A 15,257-nucleotide genomic window follows, 5' to 3' on the forward strand; every position below is an offset into this window, starting at 1 on the left:
GCAAATGCATGCAATAATGAATATTTAGTTGACCTGTTCACTTGCACACACAGTTACTACAACTGTCCATGAAAGTTACAAGTTATTTCTCAGACAATTTTTGCACATGAACCTCAGGGCCTCCTTGATGGAAAATTTGCTCTGAGGAGAACACTTCTAGGTATGTGGGTACAATTTAGTCTCCTTCTCCATTTAATTCTTGGTTTCAGAGTAGCAGCCATCTTAGTCTGTATTCGCAAAAAGAAAAGGAGGACTTGTGGCACCTTAGAGACTAACCAATTTATTTGCTCAAATAAATTGGTTAGTCTCTAAGGTGCCACAAGTACTCCTTTTCTTTTTATTTAATTCTTGGTCACTGCTGCAACTGTCAAGAAGCATGCCAAGAGAAGTGATGGTTTTTGTAAGGTGGAAACCATTCTCCTTTGAGCAGGACTGGGATCACCAACTCCTTTTACACTAGCCACCAAACAGTCATTACATGGTGACATCTTTCAGATTCAAACAAGTTACCCAACGAGAGTTTCTTTCTCCCATTTACCAGCCCTCCTTATCCATCCACTGACATAATCATCTCCTAAAAATTCACTGCAGCAACTGATGGCTCCTGACCAGGATGTACACAGGATAGTCATTCATTCTGTGTCTAACCACCATCAATTTTCTCCTAACTTCAGTTACTGACTTTGGACTTGTCTACACAGTGAGTTAGTGCATAGCAAGCCAGGGAATGAATCAACAGCACACTAGCTTGCCACTCACTAATTTGCTGTGTAGCCCTTGCGCACTAAAAGTTCTGTAGCGCAGTTCAACACGCTCCTGTTTCACACAGCGAGATAGGGCGCATCAAGCTAGTCTGCTATAGATTCACACCCTGACTTGCCACACACTAACTCGCTATGTAGACAGACCAATATATCATTGTAAGTGGATGACTGATTTATTTCATGGTTTAACGAGAATATCTGATACCTGTTGATAGAGACGCTCCCAGTAATCCTGTGTCATCAGGCGGAATAAAGAGAGAAAGGCCCAGCCAAAAGTATCAAAGCTTGTATAGCCATGATCAGGATTTTCACCAGCCTTTAGGCATCTATATCCCGTTGGACACGTGCTACAAATAATAATAGAAAATAAAGCTAATTACAGGTGGCTTCAAGATGGAGGAACTGATTTTCCTACAGATGACACTGGCTGCTTTCAGTTGAAAGTCACAGCCATAGAAACATACAGGCAAGCTGTTCCATCTCATGTGAAAGTTCAGATTACATATTACATTTAAGGTTGAATGCTTACAGTACGCAGAGAAGATCCACCCTAAAAAGGTGAATTGAGGATTGATAACCAGGTCACTAACTATAACAATAAATAAGGCTTCCCTTACCCCTTACAATTATCTCAAGAACTGCTGAGATGCTGGAACAAATCCTCAGCTGATGTAAAGTGACAAAGTTCCATTGAAACCCCTGGATCTGTGCTGATTTATGACAGCGAAGGATCTGGCTCAATATTCTTGTGTGACCTGAGCTGTCAACCCTTCAGCCTGACCTTCTACTCACTCTCTGGGACCAGTGAACCTTTAATCTAAGCGCCCAGCCCTTCAGTCCACTCACCAGAGGAGCCTGGGATTTCACATCCACTCCAAGAAAATCCTTACCTAAACTGCTGCAATGACTTTTCTGCTTCTCTCAGGAAAGCTTCTAGTCTGTGCATCTTGCAAATTCCCTTATTACATGGCATGCCGCAAGCAAAACATTCTCTCATTAAATTTCATGACTCCTTACAATTTTTTTCCCGTAAAACACGATGCCATACACAGAAACAAAGTACATTAATTACAACTAACTCTACCAGTTACTAAAGCAACCATGTCAATAGCAATTTGGTAAGGGTACCAGATCCATCTCACAGGCAGGAAAAGAGGAACTCAGCAGAACTTGCATGCCTTTTTTTACACAGTTGTTCCAGCAGCTATCTGCTTATGCATTGGATAGGTAAGAGCCTAGTAAGGGTCTTATAGCTCTGTAAAAGCTCTGGCTGACATGGTTAGAAATGGCTACAATAATGTGGCTTTGTGAAGGCATTTTAATGACAAAGAATAATTTCCAAGCAGTGATTTTGAACAGAGCAACATGCTCCACATTGGGGATGGTGAATTTGAACCTCTACTTGTGAAAAAGAAGAATCAAATTTCTCTAACTTGTCTATAGTCAGGGCTATTAATCAGCAATATCCAGTCAGCTGATCCTGTAAAACACTTCTACACCAGTCATGTGGAGTGGCAAACACATCCAACAAGTATGACATGTCTTGTGACAGAATAATAAGAACCCTCTCACTCCATTACATAATAGGGTGTTTCAGGCACAATTGCTTTTTAGCACAATGTTTAGCAAAACAAAATAGAAATAGACACCAAACCAAAAAGCAGTAATAAATAAAAATAAAATAAAATAATAATTAATAATAAGCAAATCAAAGTAAATCTTTGAATTCAAGCCAAAATTAGAATAGATTCAAAGTCAGTCATGTGGTGGTGACGGTGGTGGTGCGGGAGAAGTGTCACAGTACTGTTTCCTGAACAGAACAGCTATGTATATGGTATAGATCATATCTTTATACTACAAGGTAGCAATGTGATCTTGGGGTTGAGATAATTCTTCAGTGCATTGTCAGTGGTTTTGAAGTCTTCCAGGGCCAGACACCAATATTATGAATTCAACAACACTTTCAGAAGCTTAATCTAAGATCATTAGTCAAGCACAAGGTTTTAAATAAATCTGCTTTGAAAGAAAGAAAGAAAGAAAGAAAGAAAGAAAGAAAGAAAGAAAGAAAGAAGCTTTGCAAGATGCATCCATATCTATCACTGCATGGGACTTTAGATGAAGGTAGAAACCCTCCACCCTATAGTTTACATTTTATTAACTGTGCAAATGAAAATATAATCTGATTTAGTGTGCTTCAGTGGAGCCCTGCTGATTTACACCCTCTGAAGATCTAGTCCATATTGACTATGCTACATGAAAAAAGCAGAGACATTTTCAATTCTTTTGCTCCCAGTCTAAGAAAAGAAACTCCTTCTTGAGCTTTCCTACTTTGGTTCACTTTGTTGAGAGCCACAACTCCTGTATTACTTTGATTTTATCTTACAGGCTTGGTGAAGAGGAAAAGGAATAAAAATCAAGCTGTTCTCTTTTCTAAAATCTATGTGTTTACTCTGAATTTGTGGTCTGACCGTTTCCGCTGTGCAACATGAACTTTCAAGTAAGTCCCCTATCCCAACAGGATGGCATGTATTGTCACCAGGTGCTAGATATTCATTAGATTTTTGTCTTTCACCTCATACTGCAGACACCTAAGTGTCCATGGTATGCTTAGGATATTTTTCCAGTGATTTGAGGAACCAATCTTCTTGACTCTAAAGAAACATTCATTTTGCCTACTTTGAGGCAGCATGGCCAGGCAGGCCATGAGAAGTTTTTGTAAAGCTCATTCCTTTTTTTAAGAAAAACTGACTAAACTTTGCTTGGGATTTTTTTTTTTTTTTTTTTTTGGTCCAAGCACAGAAAGGTTTTCCTCACTTCTTCACTGAATAACAATCCCAAGTGGTCCCACTGGGTTGTTTCACTGTGCTCTTGTTTATTTTAATCACCTGAAGAGAGCAGGTGTTGCTGAAACATCTGAAGAGAGCTGTATGTGGCTTGAAGGATATCATGTTTCATTAGCCTTGCTCCAAATGAAGTCAATGGAAGTTTTGCCATTGAATGCAAGTTAGTAAGACCTTTGTCTCCAAATACAGCACAGATAAAGGATTTCTGGAATGCTTTCCCTCTGGAGACCCTCTTCAATCACTGTTATGAATAGGTGAAGGGCTGTGGCTAAAAAAGAGGAAAATATTGAGTTGTTGACCACTCACACCAAATCTCAGATAAGCCTCATGGCACCATGAGATTGGACTGCACTGCCACTAGAAGGTCCCCCTCAGATTCACTGCCACCATCACTGCCTAGGGTGACTTCTTTTTGAGTGTAAGGGAACTGGACCAGCTACTCATATGTACATGAAGAGGCTGCCTGTTTTCTCTTTTGAAAAGCACTAGGAATGGTCTAATATCTTCTGTTTGTAATACAACACTAATTTGTGTACGTTTACTTATGCTTACAACTCCCTGCAATCTGGCAGTCTTCCCACTAACTTAAGATGACCTGACAAGTATATCATAGATTGCTAATAAGAAAGAATCTTGTATGACCATGGAGTACATGCACAAAGTACACTACCAGGGACTCAGCAGTGTTCGAACTTGAGGGACCTCTGTACTAAAAGCATGAGCCTCTATCACTTGAACTAAAGAACTCTATTAACCAATATCTGTAATAGCCTTTCATCCTCTTACACCAAAAGGAGACAAAGACCTATAGTTTCCTAATATAGGTTACACTTGCTCGCACCTGAAATTCCCAGTGAGCTTACTGTAGAAAAACTCCCCCACAAAGAGTGGTGATCCATAGGCTGTGCATACAATTGAGAAACACTGCATGGAAAAGAAAAATTTTAAAAGTGGCTGTGTCCTATGAACAAGCCATAAGGGATTTGTTAGCTGGAAGGGCTCCCATTTACGATTATTCTTTGGGAACCATCCCTATTCCCTCTGAGGTGCTTTTTTTTTTTTTTTTTTTTTTAAAGGATCTCAGGATTTTACTTAGGATGTTAAAGTCTTCCCCTTTGGATTTTGTAGCAGACTCTTTAGGCTCTACAGCTCCAGGAGAAAGCGTCTGACAGGATTTCACTCAGACTGGCAACCACAAGAAGCTACATTAATATAACATCCTTCACAGGGTGCTGTACAATTAATCACAATGCAATTACAGTGTCATCGATTAAGAACAGTTAAAAGCACCAATCTACCCATCCATCCATCAGGCCATAATCACCATAGTTTGCTGGCACCAGTACAGAAAATTAAAGGACCTAAGACTAAGCCTCATTTTAAATAATGACACAGATTGGGCAGTCCAGGTAGTAATAGCTAAGGGACATAATTACAAAATGCTCTGGCTCAAGTCTTTAATCTGGACAAACCCAGTAACCTGCTGATCCATGCTGTAATGAACTACTTGGGCTCTATAGTGAAAGAAGATTGGTGAACTACTGTGTGTTGGATCACAGCATTTCAGAGCCTGAAAATATACACAGTGATAGCCATATGGTACTAGGAGGTAGCAATTCACAGCTGTTAATGTTGTCACCCCCCGAAGTCTCTAAGCATAAGAGGGGCTGTGCAGAGGTCTGTACTCTCAGTTGTCCTAGATAGCAAAAGTCCAACTCCATCTATTACATACAGTGGTTTATAAACAGACAGCAAAAGTTGGAGCCAAATAGATAAGTACAAACTGGACTATTTAAATTAAAATAAAACTGTGATAAGGAATCTTCACAGCTCCTATAAAAGTTGTGGATTGGCATAACAATAAGCTGAAAGATTCTGAAAATGAGAGGAGATATTTATAGCTGAAATCACTGAAATAAATTTTAATTGGTAAATTTTAATAGAATGAGAAACACCCCCTTAGCAACACAGCGGGGGTAAAAGCCTGAGTCTAGTAGGTAGAGGGGACCACTGGACTTCCAAGGCTTGTTTAGGCTTGAAGCCAAATAGGGAGTATAAGGGAGTATTGTTGGACTTACTAAATTAGCCCAGCAACAATAATTGATGTGAAATAAGAGGGTGTGCTCCCTGAGAGGCTCTGGCAACTTAGGCAATGAGCTAAAGTCTAGGTATCACACAGAGGGGATTGATGTAGGCTCAGATTGTCCACTGACCTTTGCATGCTCATTGACTTGCAACCACAAAACAAATTAAAAAAAACAAAAACCACTGGCTTTCAGTTCAGAAACATATAAATCCTATACCCTGAGAGCCAGATCGTGGCCAAACCTATGCACCTGTGCAAATGGGAATAGGAACCCCCTTTACCCCTGTATGGCCTTCCTAGCCCTTGACTTCAGGCATGCAGAAGTAAACAAACATTGTGCGCCCACAGCTGCCCTCTCAAGGTGGTGGGTGGGGAGTGGGCACTCTTGGCTCCATCCCGTAGTGCACAAACCAGCAAAGGGAGGTTGCAATCTACTATTGGTGTGGGCCAGTAGCAGACTGCTACACCTTTGTAGCAAGGGGGAAGATCCTGTGCTGTTGCTTGGGTAGGATGGGAATGCACTGCCCCTTAACTAGGGCAGATTGTAAATGTGTAACCCACACCCACTCGCTGCGGTTGATGAGCCCTGGACCAAGAAGAGCTAGCTACTTTAGCTCAGGTAGTACTGGCTCATGCTTTTAGACCCAGAGGTCATGGGTTCAGTCCTTGATGCCAATGATCCACTCACAAGTGAGGCATTTCAAATATACAATCTAGCTCTAAGAGTGGGGTACTAAAGTGTGCGCCCTGTAAGCTATAGCATTTTTCACAAGATTGTATGCATACTTTCTTGTGTGTTTTTTACATTGAAGTGAGGAGCTCTCCTGCCACAAACACACTAGTCACATTCCAATATGATTTTAACCAACACAAAGTAGATGAAGAGTATGTTATTTACATCATAACTTAGGTAAGTTCATTTAAAATATGCTATCCACTACGAGGGATTGTAATAAGTTTATTAGTGTTGCTTATTAAATTACTGCATAATGGGATCATGAGCTTCGACAGTTAAAAGAATGCATCCAGTTCTTTACAAAATGACATTTTCTTTAATGGCATTTTAAGATGCCAACTGGGCTCACTTCTCTTAGATGCTGAACACACCAGCCCCAATCCAGCGAAGTATTGAAGCGTATTTCATTTTAAGCACAAGCAGCCCCATTGACTTCAGTGGAACGACTCACACTTAAAGTTAAGCACACACTTTGTTGGTTTGGGGCCAGCATGCTCAGCACTTTGCATAACTAAGCCCTCAGACACCTCCAGATTTTCTCCCAGGCTGCCTTTGTGCATGGCAAATACTCCCTGATAAAATACCAGCAGCCACTACCCTATTCTCCTTAAGACTCACCTCAGCCGAGACACCCAGGAGACCCAGCCTGAGGACCACAGTTAAGCAGCCAATAAGCTGTAGCTATTGCTTTACCCATTTCCTCCCCACCTCTTCCCCCAGGTAAATAACAAAGCTGAGTCCAATCTTCACCAAGTTCACTTACTTGCAACCTGCATCCCCTAACCTCTACCCCTTTGTCTGTCTGCGTTTTTGGGTAGTAAACCCTTCAGGCGAAGGGATTTCTCTTCTGTATGCCTGTACTGCGCCAAGCACAGTGAGGCCTTAATCCTGAATGGAGCCTTTGGAAGCTACAATAATACACAATTAACAACAACAATAGTAAATGGAGGCTTATGAATTTCAGGCAAACCAGAGCTCTAGCTGTTATAGCTGTCAGCAGCAGAATAAAGGAAACTGCCACTGTTGCTTTCTGTATATCCTCCCCTTCAATTCAACAGTTTCCCGCACCGTTGGGGCTGTGTTACATTGTCAGTGGAGTAGCAGCTGTGTGAGAGGATGCTGTATACTGAATGGTATTTGTGGTCATGCAAGTTATTCACCTCTCTCAAACTGCCACGGTCCAGGTGAGAAATGCAGCATGGGACAGTGTAAAGCAATGTACATAAAACGACGTAAATGCACTGCCCCATTCATCAGGATGGGGCACATTTACTTCCCCTCTTCAGAGGAGTGTGGTGAGTGTCTTAACATTTGTGAAGTACTGTGAAATCATTGGATGGAGGATATGTAAGTGCAAAGGATTAGTATTACAGTTGAGGGGCATCAGACTGTAGCATCACTGTGATACACCGTACAAAAGCGCTATTAATATGTCTGCAAGTAAAGCTCATCATTAAAATGCCACTTTTGTATGCTTGGTAACTATGAAAAAAAAACAGGTTGCAGATGGAGTTTTATGTGTTGGTATAGATTGCCTCAGTGAAACAGAGCAACACAACAAATACCTTTATAAAGATACTTTAAAACAGGATTAGGATTCATTTTATAACTTTCAAATGTTTTAAGAGGATTTCCATTCTAAATTCCTTTTATTTATAGACTAAGATGAGAACAAAAGAGTTACAAAGTTTTATAGAAATATGCCTCGTTCTATATATATATATATGTTATTTATAAGTAGCCTGCTAAGAAAAATCAAGGTCGCAGTGAGAATAAAGGTAGCTAAAGTTTCTATAGCAACAGTTACTAGGATGCAGTTGCCAAAGGTGCCTTCTTTTTATATCCTGAAGTAGCTTTGGAGGCCGACTTTTCTTCCCATTCGCTTGCCTTTTGGGCAATATCAGTACAGACATGATGCAAATGTACTTGCATTGTTAGTATGATAGTGTAGACTACAGCCCATGAGCTGAACATACAGTACATGTCATGCGAAAGGAAAAAAATGTTAAGCAGTCTGACCTTGAGACTTGAAAAGAACACCACTGACAGAAAAACCACACTGCTCAGAAAACCCGTTTTCTTACTGTTGGTACAAGTAGCCTGTGAGATTACTATACATGAAAACAAACAGAGCAGAAGGCTACTTTTATCTTTTTCTGTCCAGTTGGTTTACTGTGTGCATTTGCCAGCACTTTGTGTCTAGTCAGTTTCACAGTTTCCCCTAGCAGACAGTTTCCCCTGTTGTTTGTGTGGATCTTTCACACCACCACAAGGGAGAGAGAAAAAAATTCTGAAAAAAAATAGGAAAATGTCATTGTAAAACCACAAAAATTGGGAGAAGATTCAGGGACAGGTGTAGAAGCTGAAACTTGTTTTCATTTTCTTGGGGTGGAGAGTGGGAGGAGGCTAGGGAGTGAGGTAAGGAGGAGATAATTGACTAGATTCCAAGCTGATGTGGCCCCTCTACATTTGTATCCTATTTTGATAAGGAAACACCAGACTCCAGGTTTATAAGCATTTTTACAAAATTAGCAAGTTACGATTTCAGTAAGAAAAGTGAGCATGCCCATAACGTGACTACATTAATAATACAGCAGCTTTGATGTAACTTGATAGAACCCTTTCACTGACAGTCCTCCACCATCACATCTGCCACGGTGTTGTGGTCCTGTTTTAAAAGTGAAGACAATGGGCACGTATCTGGGGTACATTCAGCAGCACAGCAGGTGTTTTCTAGTCGGATGCTCAGCAGCAGCCAATTGGTTAAATGAAAAAGAACACTTTTCCCTTATTGTCATCAGTTAAAACCATGCAGCAGAGATCAACATAAATGTTTAGGGTGGATTTTTTTGTTTGTTTTTTTAAATCACGGTCAGCACCTATAATTCTGGTGCCCTTCTGGCCACCACCTCTGCTTATGGGCTAGAGCTGTGCTGCTGCAAGGAAAGGAGAAACCCGTAAAGGGGCTGGAGCCACAGCCATATTGGTGTGCAAAGGGGGGCGGGAGGAAGTGGTGACTGGGCTGGAGGCGTCCTACGAAATGGGTGTCCTATATAGTTTCCTGTGCAGTTTAGGCCTCAAGCCAGCATTATTTATAGGGAATGCATGGCCAATTCCTGAAGGCTTGACTCAGTTTTCAGTCCTTACTCAAACTGCCATTGAGTTCATGCTCACTGTTCTCCAACAGCTTATTAGTTTTGTCTTTTAAATCCAAAGCACGTGATAGACACTTTGCTGTTCATTATTAAAGAGCTAAATCCAAAATTAAGCAAGTACTGTAGCAATATACTTTTTCTCTCCTTTCTAGAGATGTGAATCTGGCAGCCCAGATGCTAATTCTCGCCCAGGCTGCAGGCATTAGCTCAGAACTGAGAAAACTGATAGCTGGAGTCCAGACCAATTCACCTGTGTATTAGTTTTGCTCATAATAGGTATTAGGCTTATAAGAACGAATGTAGCGTTTAGAGTCTATGAAATGTTTGTAAGTTGCTCCATGCATTAATCTCACTCTCAATGTCTGCATTCCGTGCTTTAAGAAAATATGTAAGCTTTGCTTTATAACTTTGAAAATGTTTGCTCTGAACTTGTGAACTCAAGCAGGGGAATCATCCTCTCCCCACACATCCAGAAGGCCCATCAAGGAATATCACAATACAGTGGCCTGGTTAATGGCCCTATCGCATCTGAGAAACGCTATGTGCAAGGAAGCTTGTCCTGTAGATTTGGAAACTGAAGGAAGGAAATAAAACAAAGTCACAGGATAATTTTCCATCTGTTTGAACTCCGACAGGACCAGAGACTCTGAACTGAAGCCAAAAGAAAAGGAGTACTTGTGGCACCTTAGAGACTAAGAAATTTATTTGAGCATAAGCTTTCGTGAGCTACAGCTCACTCCATCGGATGCATTCAGTGGAAAATACAGTGGGGAGATTTATATACATAGAGAACATGAAACAATGGGTGTTACCAAACACACTGTAACAAGAGTGATCACTTAAGATGAGTTATTTCCCCATGTCTATTTCCTCCCACAACCCCCCACTGTTCCTCAGACGTTCTTGTCAACTGCTGGAAATGGCCCACTTAATTATCACTACAAAAGGTTCCCCCCCCACCCCCACCCCGCTCTCCTGCTGGTAATAGCTCACCTTACCTGATCCCTCTCCTTACAGTGTGTATGGTAACACCCATTGTTTCATGTTCTCTGTGTATATAAATCTCCCCACTGTATTTTCCACTGAATGCCTCCGATGAAGTGAGCTGTAGCTCACGAAAGCTTATGCTCAATTAAATTTGTTAGTCTCTAAGGTGCCACAAGTCCTCCTTTTTTTTTAAATTTACAGATCACTACAACTCTGTCACTCTTAGGATTTAAAGGGTAACTTATTTGTGTGTATATGTTTGCTTGTTTTAACCTGTAAATAACTCATCTCTTTTTCCTAGTTAAAAAACCTTTAGATAGTTTATTACAGGATTGGCTAGAGGCATTGTCTTTTATGTAAAATCTAGGGCAGTGCTACTCAAAGTGGTGGTCCACGGACTGGTGCCGGTCCACGAGCCATTGGCTGCTGGTCTGCACGCACACTGGAAAAAAAAACTGCCGGTCCCCCACATCAGATAGCTTGAGAAGCACTAATCTAGGGTACCAGTTGTTCTGGGCTAAGTGACTGGTCTCTTGGGACTGGAAGCAACCTGAATGTGGTGTGATTTTTGGTGTAAGTGACCATTTATCACAAAGTTCAGTTTGTCTGGGTCGCAAGATAGACTAGGGAGTCTAAGGGGACTGTCTGTGATTCCATGGTAAGACTGCTATAGTGATCCAGGAGTTCACATTTGTAACTGGCTTGGTGAAATCTAATTTTAGAACACACCACCAGTTTGGGGTGTCTGTCCTTGTTTCTGACAGTCTGCCCTGGGGTAGGCACTCACAGTCATGAGCCACTCCAGATAGCGTGACAGCAATGATCACTCATTACCCTAATATACCACGTCCCCCGTGTCCCTTTGCTGGATTCTCCTCTCCTTCCACATCAAGTTCAAGTTTCCAGTCCTTTACCTCCACGAGCTTCTACATCTCTGCACCACCTGCATCCCTGTTCTCATTTCCATTTATTCTCATCTTATTCACTCCACTGCTCCCAAGCCTGCCTGCTACCACCCTCTGTATCATTCTCCACTCTGTTCTGTTTACTTCCTTCCATGGTTGGAAGACTTCCTCGACCAGCGCATCAATCAACCTCCCTTTCCTCATTCAAATCTCTCCTTAAAATGCATGCCTTCCATGGGATCTTTCAAAGATAAGCCAGCTGTGTGGGCGCATGTCTATTTTGAGGGGTGGCTGGTGATTCATGCCCAGCTCTTGGTCACACTGTAGACTGTGTTAATATCTACGGTCTGGCTGCTGAACAGGTAGTATGCAGTCCCATCTGCTGCCACTAAGAAACTCTGAGGTTTGGAAGAAGTGTAGACCCACTACAAGGTTCCAGTATACCTGATACCACCAGTGGTGCTGAAACAGCTTTTATCCTATCATTATGGGTATGATCTTCCATATCTTTGATCAACGTGCCGGATCTTTTCTGACCCCTCTCTAGAACTTATAATAAGGTGCTTAAAACTGGATGCAATGTCATGGACTTAGGGAACAGAATAAAAAGACCCTCAATATTTTAAATAGTTAACCTCTTTAGCAATCGGAATAGCTGTTTTTGTCCCTATTATTTTAATCAGAAATGAGAAAAAAAAAGCTGTAATTGCAAAGCGGAACCAATTTGGATATTTCCGATGGTGGCCATATTTTGAAAATCAAAAACAGGGGTGTTTTTGCATATCTGTGTTTTAGGGTTGTGAGTTAGTCACACAACAGGAAAAGTATTTTTTTAAAATATCACGGTGGTGTCACTACTTCCAACTTCTGACTCAGTGACACGTGCTTATTTCTCAGAGTGGAGGATTTTTTCCCCCCAGTAACTTAGTGCACTGAATGCGTTTGTCATGAAACACTGAACAAGTGTCACTGACATTCACTTTGAGAAAAAGAACAGCTTTGATCTCATCCACACTCATTTGAGAGAGACAAGGTGGATGAGATAATATCTGTTACTGGACCAACTTCTGTTGGTGGAAGAGACAGTGACAACAGAAGTTGGTCCAATAAAAGATATTATCTCACCCACCTTGTCTTTCTTGTGTCCTGGGACCAACATGTCTATAACAACAATCCAAACAACAATGGAAGATCCATGCTCATTTGACTTTTCATTCCAACATTTTTCCATACACTAAACCTGGTTTCCACTTCACTGTTATTCCTGGGAAGCCAGCAAATTCTGCTTGGTACAGCAATTCATCTGGAAATATATTGTAGTTAGATAAAAAAAAAACCCATGTGTTTGACTTGATTAAATAAAAAAGGGGGCATTTCAGGTGTCTTGAAGAAAGTTCCTGGGACATATAGTCATTTTAATATAGACTACCATGTCTCCATGACTTTTAAAACAGAATCACTGAAATATAGGGCTGGAAAGGACCTCAAAAGGTCATCTAGTCCAACCCCCTGCACTGTGGCAGGATCAAGTAAACCTACACCACCCCTGACAGGTGTCTGTCTAACCTGTTTCTAAAAACCTCCAATGATGGGGATTCCACAACCTTTCTTGAAGCCTATTCCAGAACTTAGCTATCTTTATAGTTTAAAAGTTTTTCCTAATATCTAATCGAAATCTCCCTTGCAGCAGATTAAGTCCATTATTTCTTGTTCTATCCTCAATAGACATGGAGAGCAACTGAACACCATCCTCTTTATAACATCCCTTAACATATCTCAAGAGTGTTCTCAGGTGCCCTCTCAGTCTTCTTTTCTGAAGACTAAACATGCCCAGGTTTTTTTAACCTTTCCTCATAGGTCAGGTTTTCTAAACCTTTTATCATTTTTATTGCTCTCCTCTGGACTTTCTCCAGTTTGTCCACATCTGGCACCCAAAACTTGACACAGTCCTCAAACTGAGGCCTCACTAGTGCTGAGTAAAGCAGGAAAGTTACCTCATGTGTCTTACAAAGGACAGAAGCTCTCCCGCTGACATAGAGCTGTCCACACCAGCACTTAAGTCAGCCTAAATTCTGTCACTCAGGGGGGTGGCTAACTCATACCACCGAGTGACATAACTTATGTTAAGTTAAGCTGTAGCATAGTCATAGCCTAAGTCCCCATTGTGAATCCAGCCAAAAGTGTGTCAGCTCCCAGCCCATAACACATAACAAGGTAAGGTATGGCAGACTGCTGCTGGTGTGTCTTCCCAGCCCCAGAAAGATTAAACACCATGACCAGGTCACTTTCAGGCCCTTCCCTCAGGGCACAGTTTATTAATGCAAACAAAAGTAACATGTGCGCGCGTGTGCACACGCACACACACACACACACGCTATTCCCCTGACCAACACTGGCTGCAGGAGCCTTTAACCCTCTTCCAGGGCCAGATACAGGAACCAACCTCCCTCCTGCAGCTTCCATCCAACTAGGGTGGCCGCTCACATGTTACCAGAATAATGGATATTCTGGCACTTCTGAGGATGGAGTGGGCCCGTCCCTGCCTGGGTGACCCTGCCCCTGCTGGCATGATGGTGGATGCCACACAGGGAACACCAGTTTCAAGAGCGCACCGCACGTGAGGTTAGGCCGGTGGGGGAGGAGTGGCACGCTATTCAAAATGGTGTCCCCCATCCGATACCAGACAAAAGCATGTCCGGTTGTGTCCCATTACCAGACAGGGGACAAAAGCCAGGCAAAAAGAGAACTTTCCAGGAATTAACTGGATGAGTGCCCTCCCCACATTCAACTGAGCTCTCTCAGCCCTTTATAGGCATCATCTGAACCCACTGCAACTGGGTCCAATAATCAAACAGGGCTGCCTGGCCACAGGCTCACGGGCCCCTAAAGGAGCTGACTACCCTGTAACAGGCACTACATTCAAACTCAGGGTCAATGGAAGGAAACCAATTCTAGCACCCCCAACCTTTTCTATATCATGACTTCCTGATCCCAATTTTCTCCAACAGCGATTGCTCCCCCTCAGCCCCAATGGCATAATGGAACTAAGGTCCAGGCCCTGGGTATCCTAGTGCCAGCCAGGACTCAAATCCACATATCACCAGGACCCGTGTTTAAACTACCACTGCTTGGAGGGCCTCAGGGGACTTCTAAGTCCTGAGACCTCCTAGAAAATTCCCCTATAGTCTTAGAGTCCAGCCTGAGCTTGGGCTAATGCAGTGTATTACTGAGTGCTGATGTTGTACCTTTCCTGAAACAAACGTCGAGGAAGGCATGGCCCTCTGCCCAGGGAGCTTACAGTCTAAATCAGCCTGGCAATACAGATCAGACATACAAGACATGCAGGGAGAAGGTTGACACATCCAGTTATCCTTTGTGTGCATGTAAATACAGATACAGACAGTGGCAGTCGGAAAAAATGCTTATCTCTCTGGGTCCCTTTAGTGTTTTATCCTAGTCCTGACCTCTTCTTTCTCTCTGCCTGCCTTTCCCCACATTCCAGTCTAGATTTTAACCTTCCTACCTCCTTCTCCATTCCCCTTACCGACACACCCTCCTTCACACACACCAGAGTTTCTGCCAATCACATTTCCATTCTCATCATTCATCCACACTCACCTGTCCCAACTCAGTCCACCCCAACCCGCTCAGCACCCTCTCAACCAGATCCAAACCCTCTCTTCTCACCCACCTACCAGTTTCAGAATTCTCTCTCCCTCTTAACTCAAAAACAAACCCCCTCACTCTGAGATCCCCCTTCTTCCTTCCTACCCAACTTCCT

At 42.2% G+C, this 15,257-nt stretch overlaps 1 protein-coding gene across 1 annotated transcript in view; it reads right to left on the bottom strand.

The window, feature by feature from the left end:
• SCN5A (sodium voltage-gated channel alpha subunit 5) overlaps positions 1 to 15,257 on the bottom strand; it is a 319,838-nt gene that overhangs the window by 185,392 nt on the left and 119,189 nt on the right. The window contains exon 9 of the mRNA XM_074946329.1: positions 970 to 1,111. Coding sequence (XP_074802430.1) covers positions 970 to 1,111 — 142 coding nt within the window. The remainder of the gene's footprint in view (positions 1 to 969; positions 1,112 to 15,257) is intronic.

Source organism: Natator depressus, chromosome 2 (genome assembly GCF_965152275.1).
Source record: "Natator depressus isolate rNatDep1 chromosome 2, rNatDep2.hap1, whole genome shotgun sequence".
Classification (NCBI taxonomy): domain Eukaryota; kingdom Metazoa; phylum Chordata; order Testudines; family Cheloniidae; genus Natator; species Natator depressus.